Genomic DNA, 20964 nt, shown 5'->3' on the forward strand with positions numbered 1-20964 from the left:
TCTATCGATCTATCTATCGTTCTATCTATCGTTCTATCTATCATTCGTTCTATCATTTGTTCTATCGTTCGTTCTATCCTTCTATCCTTCTATTGTTCGTTCTATAGTTCGTTCGTTCTATCGTTCTATCATTCTATCTATCGTTCTATCTATCGTTCGTTCTATCGTTTGTTCGTTCTGTTGTTCTATATATCATTCTATCATTCTATCCATAATTCTATCATTCTATCTGTCATTATTTGATTCTATCATTAAATTGTTCTTTCTTCCTTTCTATGATTCTTTCTCTCTTTTCTTTATCATTCTATCAATCTATCACTGTGTTCTATCTATCTATCTATCTATCTATCTATCTATCTATCTATCTATCTATCTATCTGTCGTTCTCTCTTTCTGTTGTTTTTCTCTCTTTCTGTCTTCTCCTCTCAGATTTCTTTCCTGTCAGTCTGCTGAACATCTGCTGATCTTTGCTAAATATGTCGAGTAATTCTCTAAGTGCCCCAGTCAATCATTTAGCTCTGCTGAAAGAAGAGGAAGGGAAGGAGTGGATGCTAGTCGCTCGTTGGGCATTATGCTCACAGGTGCACTGGAGTATTTCCATTTCTATGTATGTCTGCACTATCATGTATGTTTGTAGTATGCATGTCTGTACTTTCTTCTGCACTGGAAGCTCCTGTCGCCAAGACAAATTCCTTAAGTGTGTAAACCTACTTGGAAATAAAGCTCTTTCTGACTTTCTGACTTCAGATTTCTAAAAGCCTAAATTATAAATTGGCCAGTCTTTGGATCGTGTGCATGTGTTCATCGGAATGCCACTGTATTGCTCCTATTGGCATTGGATTGGATTTTATTGGACATGATAATTAAACCGTTTTAAACCCTAATTAAACCCTGATCACTGTATTCATCCGCATGTTGTGTTTCTTCTTCTTTTAATATAGGTTCATTAACACGCTGCATTCTGTCAGACTTCAAAACATCTCCAACCTTAATCATAATCGCAGCATACATGAGTAGCAGTAAAAAGACGGTCCTATTAATTTATGTTCAGCCCATGCTACATTGACTCATTTTTTGGACGAGCATGTGGCATATACTCCCCGTCATTGCTCAAACAGAGACAGAACACAGTCACAACACAGGAACAGCTGCTCGCTAGGGTCAGTTAAGAGTCTTTTTCAAGGGCATAATGACTGAGCAAGATTTTAACCCTCGTCTCTTTGTTTCAATAGCATGAGTATCCCAGTTATGCCCATATAGACTTTACCATGCTGTTTATATGACTCTGGGTGGAGTTCCTGCGCATCTGAGTGTATACTAAATATTTCTGCTGAGAGGTCAGAGCTATGTGTGCAACCTTGCACATTGCATGTGCAGTGACGTCACTACAGTAGTGAAAAAATTCATTTCTGTGGAAAAAAGTGTTTAAAAATGACAGAGTGAGCTGCTGTTGAAAAAGTGCAGAAGAGAACTTTAAAAGAATAACTCACCCAAAAATATAAATTTTTAAAAATGTACTCATGAGGCCACCCATGATGTAGATGAGTTTGTTTGTTTAGCTCTACATCACTTGTTCACCAGTGGAGTCTAAGAGGAAGATGAGTTTATTTCTTCATCAGAACAGATTTGGAGAAATTTCGTATTTTATCATTTGCTCACTAATGGATCCTCTGCAGTGAATGGGTGCTGTTAGAATGAGAGTCCAAGCAGCTAATTAAAACATCACGTCAAGTTTTTCACTTCACAAGACGATAAGTGATGGACTGGAGTTCTGTGGATTACTTGTCGATTTTTGTGATGTTTTTATCAGCTGTTTGGACTCTCATTCTGACGGCACCCATTCACTGCAGAGGATACATTGGTGAGCAATTGATAAAATATAAAATTTCTCCTATTCTGATGAAGAAATAAACTCATCTACCTCTTAGACTGCCTGAGGGTGAGTACATTTACATTTTTGGGTTAACCATTCCTTTAAACACTTTGAACGAGGTCATAAGACACAACAAACATGTGAGTTGCCTCTCTTTTTTCTGATGAAAAAATTAGATGATCAGCAGTTTGTGACGTGTTTTGCAAAGTGCGGTTGGATCGGGCCACATGTAGTGTGGGAATTGGGCTGGCAGATTTTCAATGAACAATGCATGTTAGCTCTATTGTGCCGCAGTAATCTGTGCCTCCCATTGTGTCCATGCAGAGGAGGGATTGTTCTCAGAGCTGTAGTCCCACGATCCAAGCAAATCCCTGCGTCATCTCCTCCAACTGTTCCTTGGTATGAATGAGACTCTTATGTACTCATGTAGTAAGAACAGGCATATTGGGAAGATTTTTCAGATTAAGGCTATGATGAAGAATATTGAAAGTGTTATATATAAAGTGTGGTTGGAATTAAAGGGTAATGTACAGGTAGGAATTTGACATAAACATTGATTTCAAGCATATCACTGTGTCTTTCAAACTTGGCATTTGAAAGTGAAAGTGACGTGACGTGTAGCCAAGTATGGTGTCCCATACTTGGAATTTGTGCTCTGCATTTAACCCATCCAAGTGCACACACACACCCGGAGCAGTGGGCAGCCATGTGCTGCAGCGCCCGGGGAGCAGTTGGGGGTTCGATGCCCATTCACTGCTCATTCATGCGCTGCTCATGCGCTGCTCATTCACTCCCTCCACCAACAATCCCTGCCAGTACCGCGACTCGAACCCGCAACCTTTGGATTACTAGTCCGACTCTCTAACCATTAGGCCACGACTGCCCCAAGAAATGTACACCAAATTTACATCAATCTTCAAACGAGATTTTTATGCTCACCAAGGCTGCAAATATTTTTTTTTTTTAAAAATGCAGTAAAACCGTAATATTGTGAATTATTATTACAATTTTAAATAGCTATTATATAATATATTTTAAATATTTAATATATTTTAAAATGTATTTTTTTATAGAATATCGTAAAGTATGCTCCATGGAGGTAAAAGTACTACACTGCAAAAATAAAATAAAATAATAAAATCCATAAAAATAGGCACCAATGTACTGTATTAATATGAATGCAATTTCTATATTGATTTTTTTGTGTGTGTGTTTTACCTGTATTTTGAATTTTGCACTTCATTGGTTTGTGTTTTAAGGTTAATGGAAATGGATAATGTCCTTGCAGTTTTTTTTAAGTGTTATTGATAACTGAAAGCAGAATCGAATTAGCACAAATATTATGTGACGTGACATGATGTGATACCAAGTATGGTGTTCCATACTTGGAATTTGTTCTTTGCATTTAACCTAAGTGCACACACACACACACACACCATGAACACACACACACAGAGCAGTGGGCAGCCATATTGCTGCGGTGCCCAGGGAGCAGGTTCGGTGCCTTGCTCAAGGGTCTCACTTCAGTCGTGGTATTGAAGGTGGAAGAGAACGCTGTACATTCACTCCCCCCACCTACAATTCCTGCCGGTACCAAGACTCGAACCCACAACCTTTGGGTTAAAAGTCCAACTCTCTAACCACTAGGCCACAACTATTAAACAACAAATATGCAACAGTAAATGAGTGGTGCTCAAAATTTGTGATGCTTTTTTGAGGTTTGTGGCTGCAGATTTATGCCTACCAAATAAGTGTTGCACTGTTGGCTATTTGACACAATTTAGTCTATGTAAACACATTCCACAGAATTCCATGGGGGAAAAATCTGTGTGAGCCTGAATTTGATATAAACCAATATTTTCCCCATTTTCTCCCATTGTGCTTTGGTTAATGTGCAGAATACTGAAAGTACTGAATTTCCATCAGGGGACTGTTCAAGTTTTACAGCAGGTGAATACTGAAGTTTTCAACTCCTGAAACTTTCTATAAAAGCTCTACAGAAAAGTGCAGTCTGTCGATCTCCCTCAGATTCTGTGCTGATTTGGCTGTGTACTGTCACTGTTTCTCTGTCTCTGGAGCTCAGCATTCACTGACATTTCTGCCGACCAAATGGAGAGAATGTGCTCAGATTTGGTGTCCTATTTTTGTGTGCATCTGTGGGGAGAGAAAGCAGAGCCCGGTCTCTTTGACACACACCTCATGAATTCCTTGACTCCTTTAACTCTTTTCATGGGAAGACATTACGCTCTCTACTGCCTGTCCCTCTCAGAGGAATATGTCTGCAATTCCATCATCCTGTTTTTATTCCCGTCTTTCTCTTACATTTTATTCCCATCTTTATCTTGCATTATGTCACTGTGCTCAAGAGTATCCATTTTTCCTCTTTGTCTCTCTTTGAGTCTAGGTTGTGTGCAGCTTTGAACACTCTCTGTCTCTGCTGGGGTTTCTCTTGCTCTGAGAGGATGTGAGAGTATTTTGCTCACTCCACAAAGGTGTTTTTGTGTGTGTGTGTGTGTGTGTGTGTGTGTGTACTGCAGGCAAAACCCTGAAGTTTTACATTTTAAAATTGAAGTATTATTTTATTATTTATAATATAAATTTATTATTTATATATTTTATATATATTCTTAAAAGTGCATTCTTAAATCAGATGAAAAAAATTTGCATTAAAAAAAATGTTTGTTTAGATTTATTTTTTAATGAATGTGGATTGTCCAGCTTTTTAAAGGGGGCAAGAATTGTTGAATAACTTGATGCAGATTGTCAGGGGTGTTATGTCACAAACTCGATTAAATTAAAACATATTTGCATAGTAATAGTAGCATTTTTTTTTACCGACCCCAAACTTTTGAACAGTATGACTCCTCATGTTAACATATCAACTAGTTGTTAACAACCAACTCATTAATTAGAGATTGTTTAGTTTTGGATATTTTGTTTATTCAGCTCCCAGCTTGAACTATGCCAATAGATTGTACGTTATTCAAAAACGAGATAATTTACATACAAAATGTTTAAAGTCACAGCAGCAAACTAATTTATGACTGTTACTTCATTATAAATGACCTTGAGGGGAAAAGTTAGATGTTACAAAATCATATAATAAGCCCATTTTAATAGATTGGTTTTTGCATACTGTTACTTGTGGAGAAAAATTGCTTGCTCATGTCTAAGAGACTTAAGACTTACTTTTAACTAAAGCACCTTCAGAACTGTTGAACTGAAACAAACCCATGAGGAGAGCACGTCTGAGGTATTAATACATCAAAAGAGTGTTTCTATTCCTGAGATTGTATCTCATCCCTCGGCTTTACTAAATTTGGCTCTTAATTATGCTAATATATTATCATTTGTTAAGGGAAAGCACAGCAGTGATTAGTGATTTTCAATACTACTCTAGCAGTTTCTCTCATATTGCTCACCTGATAAAATGCTGCTCTTGATAGAAAGATGATTAGACTGAAATTGTGATTAAAATGTGCTATTTGTGTCTACAATATATTTGGGCTCCAGAATAAATTGCAAGACCTTTTACTACAGTGTCAGAATGTCTCCCATGTGGCATTTAGAAATGTGTTTTATTGCCAGTTGACCTCTGACCCAAAACCTGTCACTGGGAAACTAAAGCTTGGCATTTTTTTCCTGCAGTTATTTCTTCCCTTACAGAGATTCATTTTCATATTCATTTTCATCATGTCTTATTGAACAGCTCTGAGGCTGATCTTTGTGCAGTGGAGAACATTACAGAATGTCAGAATTGAGCCAAATTGGATCGAGGCCACTGGAAAGGAGCAATTATGGGAGATTTTGCTTTGCCTACTGTAGGACCAGAGGCAGTTATATATGAGAGTACAGATTCTGGAAAGATGAAGGTGATTTTATTTATACATATTTAAATAAATGTCAGACAGTCGTCTTTGAGTTTATTGTGCTCAGTTCTCCTTGACTTAAAGTAGTTCACCCAAAATGAACATTTGCTGAAAATGTACTCACCCTCAGGATCTAGATGTGGATTAGTTTGTTTCTTCATCAAATATTTTGAGAAATTTAGCATTACATCACTTGCTCACCAATGGATCCTCTGCAGTGAATGGGTGCCGTCAGAATGAGAGTCCAAACAGCTGATAAAAATATCACAATAATCCACATGACTCCAGTCCATCAATTAATGTCTTGAGAAGCAAAAAGCTGTGTGTTTGTAAGAAACAAATCCATCATTAAGGCGTTTTAACTTTAAAACATTGCTTCTAGCTTAAATATGAGTCAATAATCCATATTCATGCTTCATCCAGTAGACTGTTTTTGCTTGCACGGTGCTTGATATGTGCTTATTTCTCTCCTGATTTAGATGAGACAAATGTTTTTACTGGAGAAAGCAATATTATGGATAGAAGACTTGGAAATTGAGCTGTTAATTGATGGACTGGAGTCATGTGGATTACTGTGTGATATTTTTTTCAGCTGTTTAGAGACTCAATCTGACAGCACCCATTCACTGCAGAGAATCCATTGGTGAGCAAGTGATGTAATGCTAAATTTCTCCAAATCTGTTCTGATGAAGAAACAAATTCGTACATTTTCAGCAAACTTTCATTTCCGGGTGAGCTATTCCTTTAACTTGAGTTGACTAATTTCTGAGCTGTTGTCATTGTTCTCGGTGAGATGTCAATCATCCCCATCTAAAGAGAGAGGAGGTGATTTCAGAAGTGCCAGAGTAAACAGTCTATCTTTCTCTCTCCCGTCTTTCAGCGTCTCCTGCTGGAACAAAGGCAGTTCCTGCTTGAGACTGAAGAGATTTCCACTGAGCGGTCATTACTGATTTCCTTCCATTCTTGTGTGGGGATATGTCTCGGACACTTCTTAATGAGTAGATTAGAAAGATGGAGAGGAAATTTAGGTCCTAGAGAGACAGTGATTATGTTCATTCCTCATCTGTTCCTTCTCTTCTCAGTTTTATTCACTCTCTCTGCAAGAGGCCTGTGGTCAGTCTGCATGCTGCACTAATTGCAATGGGCGTTTTTTTGTGCTATTTGTGACCCTGGACCACAAAACCAGTCTTAACGGGGTCATATGATGCGATTTCAATTTTTCCTTTCTCTTTGAAATGTTACAAGCTCTTGGTGCATAAAGAAGATTGCAAAGAGATATTCTTCCAAAGAGATATTCTTTATAAAAGTTAAGAGTCAACCACGCTTTCTCAATATTTTGATTTTCTTGCACCCTCAGATTCCAGATTACAAATAACTGCCCTCATCAGTCTGTATGAGAGTCATGTCTATCGTTCTCTGTCTCTCTGTTGTTCTATCTGTGTTTCTGTCATTCTATCTGTCTTATTTTTATTGTTCTACCTGTCTATCTATTGTTCTATCTATGTTGGTCGGTCTATCTGTCTGTTGTTTTATCGTTCTAACATTTCATCCATCTATCATTCTATGTCTGTTGTTCTATCATTCTATCCATCTATCATTCTATCACTCTATCTGTCTATCGTGCTATCTGTCTATAGTTCCGACTATCTCTCAATCTCAATCGGTCTATAAGACCTAGCTTTAAACGTTTCTCAAAACATTCACTTTTAAAGTTTGCTTTGACAAATTTTGCTTTTCTAGTTAACAACTAATTATTACATTACTGACGACTTTTCTTTTTTGTTTGACACTTTCTGCTTTATTCTGTTCTGTTTGCAGTACACAGATTATTGCCAAGGAGGCTGGAGAGATGAGAACGCTGGATAGAGAGATTTCTCTTTATCTTTGTTATAAGACTTTCCATCTATGTACCATGTCTGTCTCACTGTCCCTCATTCCTCTGTTGGAGTGGATGGATTTGTGTGCTGTAAATATTCTGCTTGGTGTTGAAACAGTATGGGGGTTAGAAGATAAAGATTGGCTGAAAGAGAGAGAGAGAGGCTGCATGTCCCCATAGTATTAAAGGAGAACGCACATATGGGGGAAGTATTGTTGAACATTAAAAAAGCTTCATAAAGTGAATGTGGCCAATTACTCACGCCAGATGATGAGCATGTGTTTAAATGTTTGGGTATGGCCATTGATACAGTCCTGATTCGTTCTTGAAATCTAATGCCAGTTTGGGTAATGCTATCTTCTATTTTCGATGCTCTGAGTTTCACACATTTGTTATAGCACACTGAAATGCCAGCTTATTTGGCGCTTGATTTGGCACACTTGACTTGAGAACCATGTGTGTCTGAACAGGCACGTGTGGTGAGCTATTTATAACCATATAGCTGTTTTTTTCTGACTTAATTTAACTAACTTTAATTTGTGCCACGCATTCATACAGTAAGTCGGAACGCCTACTCAGGGCTCATTTTCCTTCAGCCTTGCTTAGTTTTGCAATATGTGCTTATTTGAGAATTTTAGATGCATTTCAACAGCTCAGACTGTTGATGCAAGACGTAGACTGTCATAAAGTTAGAAAAAGAGATTGTATCATACTGCAGATTTTCAGCAACGCCTTAGCCTTTCATTACAGGTGCACACAATTGTTCTCTTAGAAAAGTTTTATACACAAATAAATGACTTTACATGAAAATTCAGCGGAAGTCGCCATATTGGTTCAGACACACACACACACACACACACACAGTAATAATCAGTTTAATAAGGAACCAGGCCACCAGTCTCTTAAAACACAATTTACCCTATGTTACATCTGACACTGAGTTTCAGACTTCAGATGGTTGTCATTTCATTGTTCCTAGAAAAGCCACTTTACGTCAGCTTTTTTGAACAATCCGAGCACATGGCCAGCACATTGAGTCTAATTATTTGAATATGTATACATCTATCTCTTGTTCTATTATTCTGTCATTCTATATTGTCTAGTGTTTCCTTTTTACAATTAAGCAATCAAGTCAGATCAAGTTCGATGTTTTTTTTAATTTTATTTTGTGTTCGTAGTTTTAAGCAGGTAGTTCTGATCTGTTGGAGCAGAACCAGTCATACAACTTACAGCATTTTCTTTTGCTTCATAATCATATTCACAGACATAAACAATCTCTCTCTCTCCCCCTCTTCCTCCCTCCCTCTGTAGTTCATGATAGATAGATTGTCTGTTGTGAGTTCTGATTACTAAAGGGAGTTATTGTGTCTCTTTGCAGCCCTCAGCCTGTGAAAGCTCCTCATTGTTCTGATGGTCTCTCTCCCTCCCTCACCCCCTCTGCTTTGATGATGCAGGCCATGACAGGCGATATCTTTCTGCAGTCTTTTTTATTACATACAGAAACATCCAACTGGGTTGTCTCATTTAATTTAGGAGCTTGTTTGCGTGTGATCAGTCTGAGCAGACAGACAGGAAGGAAGGTAATATTACCAAGCTGTCACCATGAGTGTGTTTTAACCTTGTGATCTTCTTTAATTCATAGTGCATTTGTGCACATTTTTGTTCCTATGTGAAGATAGTATAGTCAACGTTACAGCCATATTTATCAAAGCATGTACTGTTCTGCCACATTTGTGTTCCAGATGCAGTTTACCACAGCGAGTGTCGCGATATCGTGCTGTTTTCCACCACAGCGAAACGTCCCACGTCAAACATGATAGTAAATCAGTCTCCTGCGCTCTACATGCTCGCAATGATTCTGTTCCCACTATATGTGCTTGTGTGCTGGCATAGTGTGTGTAGATCGGGCCTAATGTGTTTTTAATATGCGTGAAGCTATGTTGAGAAAGCAGTGAATCAGAGGGAAAGGAGAAGTTCTGCTAGACCAAAACGTGATTGTGTAACTCGGCGGGAAATGATCCAGGAACAGACCTACTCATGCACTAATCAAAAACACTATGAGAACAGAGCCAAACTGGCTGTATTTAATGTCAGAGCTGTGGCATAGTGGTTAGCACACTCTTGACACATTAAGCTATGGTGCTTATGTAGTATATGAATGCAACTTTCATAGCATCCGAAAGAAAGGGTTAAAAATTAGTATATAACACCATATGTGTGTGTATTACATATACATTATATATATATATATATATATATACACCAAATGAGCACTAAAGTATAGTGTCTATATAGTGTTTGTTATGCAAAATGTGGTGGACACACATCAGTTTTTAGATCAGTGACTTTTGACCTCTTTCATTCTGTTGAACAGGTTTATAGAAATGCTGGTATTTGTCTCCTAGACTTTATCTTATAACAAACACTCAGCTGCATTGAATCTGACACTTAACAGCAGTTGAGTAAACAATGCTTGACGGTTCAGATTTTCCCCCTCTCTCACTTAGGCTCATTCTGTCTGGACTTCCGTTCAGGAAGTGGCTAGAAAATGGCTGAGGACTGTTTTCCAACTACTTGTAACTATTCACCGGTATGTTTGAAGATAGATGCATGTATGTGTGTATCTACATATTCGTGTTAGTGTGTAAATGTGTGTAGTTTTAGTAGAGAACACACAATTAAATAGAGTGTCTCTTAAAGTCAAGGAGAATGGAGGTATTAAGTCCCAGTACTTGGCAGCTACTCCATCTGGGTCATTCTCCAAACCCATCTAAATGCCTAGGTGTCAGAAGAATGGATGGGGTTTTATTCTTATCTCTGGTGTGTCATGTGTGCTTGCTGAGGATTTTGAAGTGCTGACTACTCAAATCTTTTGAATCAGTGCGTCAGAGAGATTTATTCTGATTTCTTAAGTGACCATTTCTAGCAGTTCCACCATTATGCCAGTAGGTGTTGTGAGTATGAGAGTCTATTTTGTGTGTTATGAGGGAGGGACTGAATCATTTACTTAAATTATTTGCTATAAAGCAGTTCATGCTTTAAAATTTCCTACACTACCGTTCACTACATTTTTTCAAATGCTTTTTAAAGAAGTCTCTTGTGTTCACCAAGGCTGCATTTATTTGATTAAAAATACAGTAAAAATTGTAATATTGTGAAATACTATTACAATTTTAAATAACAATTTTCTATTTTAATATATTTCATTTCTAAAATATAATTTATTCCTGTGATGACAAAGCTGAATATCTTTAGCTGAATTGTGTCTAGTGTCAGTTGATCCTTTAAAAATCATTTTAATGTGCTGGTTTCATGCTTATGAAACATTTCTTATGAAACATTTCATAATCTACCCTGATGAAGACCCAGGACATTTATTAAGGATAATATAGTCTTTTATAATTTGAATGTAGTTTTTTTTTTTTTTTTTAATGGGATGCTTAAATCAGAACTGACACCAATTAAATTTGCAAGACTTAGAAGAGAAAATGATCAAACACTATAATCTGTAGTTCCTAGTTTCTACATGAATCTGCCCTGCTCTCGATGTTCGGCCTGGTTTTGGCTGTCCGATATTTGCCACGCATGTAACCACAGCAGCTGCAGTCTGGCCTTAAAATACCCGTGGTAAGGAATGTGTGTGAGGTTAGCCAACAACTGCCACTCAGATATGCACTGTCAGGACAGAACTTAAATGTAGCTGCGTGTGTGTGTGTGTGTGTGTGTGTGTGTTTGAGCGGCACACCTGTGGATGTGTATAAACTTGCTTTGAGTCATTATTTATATAAAAAAAGGATATTTACAGAGGCTTCTGCGAACAGTGGTGAGGATGTTTGGGGACAGATTCCCTCGTGGCTAAATCTGATCCGGTCGTATTTATCTAGCTCTAGATCACTTAGTGTTCAAGTTCAGCCCTCTGTTTAGCTCAGACCAGTTTAAGCTGCTGTTGTTGGGGGTATTGTACTGTTTTAAGCAGATCTATACGAGGAAAGAGCGGGATGTCATCTCTTCTATTGTCCTTTCAGAGCGTGATTAATAGACCGGCGGGGCTTTGTGACCTTATTTATGGTGCATTCACTCTCATTATTAAATTGTTTAAAGGGCTAGCGGTGAAGATAATCTCTTTGATGTGGATCACATCCAATAATGCCCATCGAGTACCATGTGGTATTGTGCTTGTAGTTTTTTAGACTGATGAGATAATTCTGGGAATAGTTCTCCTGTAAGTTTTGACTTGTGTTCACTGCATTGCGGCTGTATCTGTGGGAGCGTTTCTCCCTTCGGGTGTGTTTTGACTGATGCTTTAATCTTAAAGTGTGTAGGGGAGATGTGACTGCCGGTAGGTTAATATGGGATTGATCTGTGTTTGCGTTTCTCACTGCATCTTGTTCATCTTAGATGGCCTGAGGGTGAGTTCATTTTCAGCAAATTTTTATTTTTGGGTGAACTGTTCCTTTAAACGATTTAAGTTGCAAATCCTAAAAAAAAAGATCACCATTAAAATTGCACTTTTACTTCCATTTGAAGCTTGGCAAGTGTTAATTTTGGACCCAAATGCACACGCTACCTTGCTCTCAGGAGTGGTCATTTATTTTCATAAGATTCTAATGAGGGAAATAGGGCAAACATTTTTCTTTTTTGTGCGGTAGTACAGGAAGTCTTTCAAATGAATAACACATTTCATTTCTCTGTTGTCAGTAGCTCCAGGGTGGATCTGTTCACCACACAACATTAGCGCCTCAACATTCCCTCAGTAAGCATCTGTCTGACTGATTAATGATCTCCTGCATTCAAGTCCATCACCATCTTCCTCTTTTTCTGGACTCTTCTCCTTCATTATAAATCACGTAGATTTCACACATGTTGATTAATGAAGAATTATTTATTGCAGATACAGGACTCCTATGGTTCACTAATTGGCCCGTAGTGCTTTGGAATAACTTGAACGGTGAAGGGGGGGGGGATGCGAATTCAACTGTGAAGACTACCTTATCTCTGCAGGTGAAAGATGGCATCCATGCAGTAAATGTGAGGACAAAAATGTCCACAACAAACATATACCAAGCATTAATGTTCCATTTTCAGTACAGAAACACTCTGGTGGATATGATAGGTGGAACTTCAAAAGCTTTTTCCTCTATTCTATCACTTAGATATGTTTTGTGTCCAGTCAAATGGGATCTACATCACTGAAATACATCTATCATCCCAGTGAGATGTGCATCATGGAGGTGTGTATGCTGCATATCAATGATGCCACACACCTATACTGGGGGGAAAGGGGGGGGGGACCTTTGATGACTTGCTGTGTCAGATCCCAGCAGAAAAGATGTTTATTAGTGGTGGTTAAGACATCTAGAACAATTACTATTTAGTATGAAAATATTAATTTTAATAATTATCTTTATAAAGCACCACTAATAAACAGATTCTCTGCTAGATATTTAATTCATTCATTCATTCGTTCATTCATTCAATTATTTTTAATTAAAAATGTCAGATTATTGCTCCATTTATTAAATAACCAGATTTGTTGTCTTTTCTTGCTTTCATTTTACAACTAGGGCTGGACAATAATTCAATATCAATATGTATCGCGATATAATTCTTTTCAATGTTCATTCATTCAATTGTTTTTAATTAAAAATGTCAGATTATTGCTCCATTTATTAAATGACCAGATTTGTTGTCTTTTCTTGCTTTCATTTTACAACTAGGGCTGGACAATAATTCAATATCAATATGTATCGCGATATAATTCTTTTGTGATATAAATTTTGGCCATATCGTCCAGCCCTATTTACAACCATAAGTAAGTATGAACATAGTAATTGTGATAATTGTCTTCTCAAGCACCACTAATAAATAGCTTATCTGCTAGATTTATTTATTTAAATAATTATTTAATTATTTTTAAAAAATGATTTGTTGGGGCTGTGATGTCTATCTCTCTCTTTTTTTCCCTACACAGTTTCTAGCTTGTTTTGTTTTGTTTATTTTACAACTGTAAGTTTGTACATATCAGGGGCCCGTTCTTCATACGTCGCTTATTACATCTGAGATGATTTGAAAGATTCCAGATATTCTAATCCTGATAACTGATCTCTGGCTAATTTGGTTCTTCGAATTTGTGTATTAGATTAAAATATCTGGATTAAGTTGTCTAAGATTACTGCGCGTTCTCGTGTTCCCCGAAAAGGGCAGATGTATCGATACTCGAGGCCACGATCAGCAATGCAGCGATTGGCTGGCGGCAAGACAGCAACGTAATGTCATTTCATTAAAAAAAGACACCTGACGAAAAAAATGACACATTTCTGGACATTTATAAGGAAAGAGCCAAGCGAACAAAACTACATAAATGTTATAGCCTAATAGATAAATGAAATGTGCACTGTTTTTAATTTATTTGTAATTTTTTTTACAATGAGTCCCAATTATTTATATTCATGATTTCTAGTATTTGTACAGGCTTTACATTTTTATTTCAATGTTGTATTTAGCAATTTGTTTAATTTTATCTTTGAAGCAGATTTCTTATGCGACAGCATTAATTAAAGTTTCTTGAAGATCAAGTTATCTGCATCTCCTGCGCTCCATTAAGCCACTCCCATAATAGCTGTCAGCACTCAAATTAATGCACGCTCAGATGAACTGTATAGCATGTGTGTTAGACTCCAAGCCAATTATAAAGTAATTATTTAATCACTAATATATCTTTCAATGAGTAAAACTGGCTGTGTCTATATAGTATTAAAGACTACACAACATTTTTATATTATTTTCAAATTAATTTTTAAATGATTATTATTTTAAATTATTGTTCCTGGACCAACAGGGTACTCTTGTAATAAAGTAGCGGTGGCTGGGATATATTTTAAGTATCAATTCTGCTTAAAAAAAAAAAGTTATCTAATCCTGTTTACATGAAATAAACCTGCTCCCGAGCCGGTTTAAGCTTACGGACTTGTTGCTATGACAGCAAGTCCAGGATGAGCTTCAAAGAACCAAATGATCCAAGATCAAGCGAAATCGTCTACAATCAAATCCAGCTAACTGAGTTAGCGACGTACGAAGAACAGGCCCCAGGCGCCACCAATAAATAGCTTCTCTGCTAGATGTATTTATTTATTTTTTATTATTTATTTTATCTATATTCTAATTATTGCTGCTTCTATTAAATTACTAGAGCTGTTGGGGTTGCGACGTCTGTCTCTCTCTTTTTCTGCATGTTTTTTTTTTAGCATTTTTGAATGTATTTTGAATGTTTATCTCACAATCAGAGATAAGAATTAACTAGCACCGGTTTAATAGCTTTTTGCTCCCTAAAGCTGTTGCTGACAGGGTTGTTCCCTTTATCTATATTGATCTCGTTGGCATATTATAATCCACATGGATAGATGGCTCCTTAGAGTTTCTGCTTCTGGCACAGATATGCTAATGTTTGTAGCAGCTAGGCGTTAGACACACTGCAGGGAATGGCCTAAATTAAACCTAATATACACCCCTCCAGCACAGCCCTTGGGTTGTTAAAATGCCTGTGTAATTTACACTGAAATAAGGGGCTCATGTATGCAAGAGAGGGGAGTGTGTACATGCATGATTTAGGATACAGCCTTCTTACACAAGGTTTGCTGGTTTAATCCTTGGAAGGGGCGGCCAATTAAATGGAGAACAGTAGATTTAAGAAATTAAGCACAGATTGTTTCATGAAAGTATTTTTAGTTATGTTGTTTAAATGCATACTGTAACATTATGACTCCCCACAATTATGTTCATAGAGCAGATTGATGAATTTGTTGACTTGTTGCTAGGTTCATGTCCAATGAGAGACTATTGCCAATATATGAGAATGTGCTTCCAACATAGTGTGCAACACTTTGTAGAGGGCTTTAATATGAAAATTCCCCTTTCCGCAAAACAAGGTGCATAGAAATTGTTTACTAAATCTGAAAGGGTTCCCCAGAAGAGTTTACATTTACATTCACACATTTGACATACACTTTTAGGCTTGTTACAACGGAACATTCTCTTGACAGTTAATGTCATTGTCAGGAACTATTTTTTTTAGCGGAAGGATAGCATTTAATGAATTTATTTTTAAAAAGTAACATATCAATACATACATTTTTGGATTTAATATTTGTATTGTGTGGTAACTGTTTTTATAAAAGCAATAAGATACTCAAGGTGTGCTGTATTGTGAATAAGTCACGATTGAAAGGATTGCAGGCTCTCCGCTTCATGCCGTGCCTAACAACACCCTTCAGCTGTGACTTATTCACAATACAGCACGGCCTCTAGTACCTTATTCCTTACATATCACACCTTGGAATGACTGACCAATCAGAAACAAGTATTCCAGAGAGCCATGCAATAATTAGCTATAAAAGAGGTGCTTTGGTGCTTTTGTTGTGATGGTGATTCATTCAAAGGAGATGAATTAAGAGACTTGAAATTGTTTATAATTATATAATTGGAATTTAACTTTAAAAATAACTTTTCTGTTTTAATACATTTTTAAATGTCATTTATGCCTTTAATGGCAAAGCTGAATTTTCAGCATCATTACTCCAGTCTTCAGTGTCACATGATCCTTCAGAAATCATTCAGATATGCTGATTTGCTGCTCAGGAAACATTTCTTATTCTCAGTGTTAAAATGTGTCTATGTGTGGCCAACAAGCCTTTAGTCTGTTCTTGGTTTTGATGTGCAAACTAAGAAATAATGTAACCACCTTCACCTAATAAAAATCTCTGAACTGTCATTCAGATGAAGGGCATTTTAAGCCCTGATGCACTTCATGAATGCAGCCCACTGTCTGTCTCACATAGAGCAAGACGCTTACAGATCAAGAGTTATCGCATTTCACAGGCAGTTTATTTATTCCATAATTTCCCTGACGTTCTTGTTTACCCCCAAGGAGATGTTCATGCGGCCGATAAAACTGGCATTTATTTCTTTGCCCACAGCGTGGATTGATTCTGAGGTCGTCTGTTTGTGATTGGATTATACATGAAGGAGTAGTTATTCCATCAGTTTTGCTCTGTTATGTCTGGTGAATCTGGCCTCTTTATCATTCTCACCTTCCACTTCATTACTACTTTGTATTCTCAGGACTGCCATTGTTAGGTCTCTGATTAAAATGAAGAAAACAACGAACTGAATCGAAAACTGAATGGAATGAGTGTATCGAATCACTTCAGTGAGATAAAGGTGACAGCCTTCACCTATCCAAGGAGCCTGGCATTACTCCAGTGCAGAGCAGACGGACTATGAGTTAGTGCTTTTCCCTCAGGGTTCGACAGAATAGTAGCATGATCTACTGCCTGCCGAGAGAGAATAGAGGTAGCAGGAGGGGTTAGAGAGTTACGGATCATTCTAGCTTTAAAATCTGATTGGATGAGGTGTGTTCGAAGCTGCTGTGGAATAGCCATTATAACAGTTGCTTGGCAACTATAAACGTCTGCAATTAGGCTAATGGACTGTATTACTTAAACAATATTTCCATTATTCTAATTGGTACTATAATTAAATGTGCTTATTTGTTGAACAGTGCTGTCTGTATCAAATGAATCTGGTCAAATCACTGTAAAGCATGGCCTTGAGTGGCTTGTTGCATCAATACGCAGAAATGTACGAAATGTAATCTCGGCCATTCACAAATACTGCTGAAACGTTCTTTGAATGGTTGCATAGTGGTCATACAATGAATGCATTATAAATGTATCTACCTCTAAATGACATGTAGAAACCAAAATAAATGTGCTTGGTCACTTTAGATGTCGATCAAATGGAGTCTTACTGTCTGGGTGGGTGGTTCTTGGCCAGAAAGAGTCCTGTTCTACAAGACTACAAGAAATGTAATAGACTCCAATAGGGGTTCAAATTTAGAAGTGCACACATATATATATATATATATATATATCCAGAAAGAGTCCTGTTCTACAAGACTACAAGAAATGTAATAGACTCCAATAGGGGTTCAAATTTAGAAGTGCACACACATATATATATATATATATATATATATATGCTTGGCTTAATAAAACTTGAGCAGAGCCTAGTCAGAGGGTGTATTATGAGAGGAGCTATGGTAGGACAACTAGTCGTGGATTGGGCACTGGTAGATGCTTTCCTGCATAAGCAGTAGGGTTGGGCCGATAGACGATCCCACCATCCATCGCCGATGGCTGACAGATATCACGATGTTGTGCCAGCATTGTGATTCCCACACCATCTGCGTGCAGCCCAATTTTTGTGACCGCGCAGACGGTCCGCATACAACAGCTCAGCTCTGTTGAGACCGAGCGAGTCAAGTAGGTGATCCATCACATCCATCGCAATGTTTCACTGTAGACATCATCTAATGCCAATTTGGTAGACATCGCCCAACCCTAAAGGCAGTTTACCCATTAAACATTGCCACACACCTCTTTTGATTTGAACAAATCAGTGTGAAGTAGTGGTCGATCAGTAGCCTATAGGTTTGTTTAATTACCAATAACGATATCTACTGTATGTGTTTATGATATGATAGAATTTAATGAATGCAGGACCTATACATAATAAATGTTTATAATAATTATAATAATAGCAATAACAGTAATAACAACAACAATAATGATAATAATAATAATAGAAAAATTGTAAATTATCATTTATTATTATTATTAAAACAATAAAATATGATGCACACGTGACAAGAACAACAATATTAGTAATTATACTAATTGAAAAAATACAATATACATTTTATATTTATATTTTTTTTTTTGTTGTCATTTAATTTGTGCAAAACAACATTTTATTTTAATAAAAAAATTATTTTAAAAATTATATTTTTTTTACTGACCCAATGGTAAATCAATATTTCTGTTAATCTGCCAAGCAGGCATTTTTCATTTGTATGATTTGTTCATTTATCAGCCAAATGTATCCTAAATTCCTAATGTTTGACTGATTATTCAGTCTGTCACTAGAGTAACTGCACACATTTGATTTTACTATTCTGTCAGTGATCAGGTGTAAGGTTCCGAAGTTTTCTGAGGTTTGCATGAATTTCTATGTTGCAAAAATGTTGCAGGGATCAACATGGATGTTGTTCAGACAAAAAAAAAAAAAAGGCTGAACAACTACAGGCTGAAAATGGCTAATTCAGACCCGGTCTTTTGAGCTTTAGCATTCTAGATGATAATCCTTCTTCTGTTTCTCTCGTACCCTCTCTCAGGTGTCCGTGGTTAACCAAGGCCATCTCCTCTGTTGTGCCTCTATACAATGGCATCGTCTTCCTATTTGTGTTGGCCAACTTCAGCATGGCCACCTTCATGGATCCTGGAGTCTTTCCCAGAGGTATGATCCGGTCATTGTTTAGGTTTCTCAATCCATTCTCTGTTTCAGATGTCTGGAGATCCAACAGTAGGTCCATGATAAGAATGTTCAGAAAATTGCGAGTCGCACACAATATTGATGTGAATGTTGAAATTTCTGTTTCCCAGCGGATGAGGACGAAGACAAAGACGATGATTTCCGAGCTCCGCTTTATAAAAACGTGGAGATAAAGGGAATTCAGGTGCGGATGAAGTGGTGTGCCACGTGCCACTTCTACAGACCTCCTCGCTGCTCACACTGCAGCGTGTGTGACAACTGTGTGGAGGTGAGACGCATACAAACACACAGACCAACATTCCTGCGTTATTTAAAATCATCGCAATGCAAGCGCTCACACACACACACATACTTTTCTTCTCACTGTAGGAGTTTGACCACCACTGCCCATGGGTGAACAACTGCATTGGCCGGAGGAATTATCGTTACTTCTTCTTGTTTCTGCTGTCTCTAAGTGTTCACATGGTGGGCGTGTTTTCCTTTGGCCTGCTGTTCATCTTACACCACCTTGAGAGGCTGAGTGCGCTCCACACCACTGTGACGTATCCTTCCATGAGAAGCAATTCCCTGTTGTGAATAACAAATAGCAACTATGATGAAAGCTCATTTAGTTGTATTTAATGAATGTGTGGCTATACACTACTGTTCAGAAGTAAGATTCTTCTTTAAAGAAATGGGTAATTTTATTGAGCAAGCATGCATTAAGTGTAATGACAATAAAGACATTTATGTTACAGATTATTTCTATTTCAAATAAATACTTTTCGATAACGTATCAAAGCAGTAAAAACATCTGACAACAATGAAATCATAAATTTTAGTTCTTCAGAAGGTTCAGCCTAAAAACTAGGTTTTTTTTTTGTTGTTGTTTTTAAGCATAATTTGAGCTGAAGGCAGTGTTTATTATTTTTTTAATTAGCTTTTATTTTTATATATTTTTAGTTTTCATTTAAATTTTACTTAAAGGGGTCATAGGATTCCCATTTTCCACAAGTTGATATGATTCTTTAGGGTCTTAATGAAAAGTCTGTAACTGTTACAAAACCTGGTATTGTCATCGCACATCACGGTTCTGTCGGTCAAGGACAGTTGTTTTCCACTCTCTTCAGTTTGCAGTAAGTAGGATTCCCCTCTCTCTCTCTCTCTGTTCTCAGGTGACAGGAAAGTTCCGAGGAGGAGTGAATCCATTCACTCGGGATTGCTGTGGTAATGTGAAACACGTCTTATGCAGTCCACTTGCTCCTAGGTAAAGAAAAAACTGACTTCCACACACAGATATATTCATTTCTGTAATCAGTGAGAGTCTCAAATACACACACGTACCAGAAATGTGTGAAAGTGAGTCGTAACACCAGGCACGGTGTGTTTCCACGGCCCCTGACAGCTGGCTGATCTATCTTTTGCTCATTTTTGAACAGACAGTTGGGTGTTTCATTTCACTTTAAATGAATTTTCATTAGATTCTGTTATTTTACATTTGCAAAACAGACAGGATTTAATGAACATTACGCTTTAGCAAATGTTACAAAAGACCTATGAAGTACCAACCAAAATTGAAAGATTTTAGTCCCCATGGAACGGCAATCGCAGCTGATGTCCATATAGTGACATACATTAAATAACCCAGCTGCTGTGATGTCTGTTAATCAAAAAACAAAAGAAAAAAAAGAGGAAATCAATAACTTTTGTAGTTTTAAGGATTCATCTATATTTAATTTAGAATTTAGTGTTTGATAACTTTAATTTCTGTATATTTCCTACTTGCTGAAGGGCACAGGGTTAATGTGAAGGGTTTATAGGGTTTATGTGAAGATTGTTTGAAGTTCACTTAAATTATAAGTTGTTGTTTTTTAAAGTCTAATAAATGTTAAAATTGATAGCTCCCAATTATATTGTAATGTTGAATGGCTATAATCCATGGTTAAATATTAGGGCAAAAAAAAAACTATTTCCTAGAG

The 20964-nt window shown here is 37.1% G+C and overlaps 1 protein-coding gene across 1 annotated transcript in view; it reads left to right on the forward strand.

Moving 5' to 3' along the window:
* Positions 1–20964, forward strand: part of LOC107741283 (probable palmitoyltransferase ZDHHC8) — a 66584-nt gene that overhangs the window by 38601 nt on the left and 7019 nt on the right. The window contains exons 2-6 of the mRNA XM_016553980.1: positions 18849–18970; positions 19117–19274; positions 19376–19578; positions 20018–20031; positions 20123–20252. Coding sequence (XP_016409466.1) covers positions 18849–18970; positions 19117–19274; positions 19376–19578; positions 20018–20031; positions 20123–20252 — 627 coding nt within the window. The remainder of the gene's footprint in view (positions 1–18848; positions 18971–19116; positions 19275–19375; positions 19579–20017; positions 20032–20122; positions 20253–20964) is intronic.

Source organism: Sinocyclocheilus rhinocerous, unplaced genomic scaffold (assembly GCF_001515625.1).
Source record: "Sinocyclocheilus rhinocerous isolate Xijiao unplaced genomic scaffold, SAMN03320098_v1.1 scaffold615, whole genome shotgun sequence".
Lineage (NCBI taxonomy): Eukaryota > Metazoa > Chordata > Actinopteri > Cypriniformes > Cyprinidae > Sinocyclocheilus > Sinocyclocheilus rhinocerous.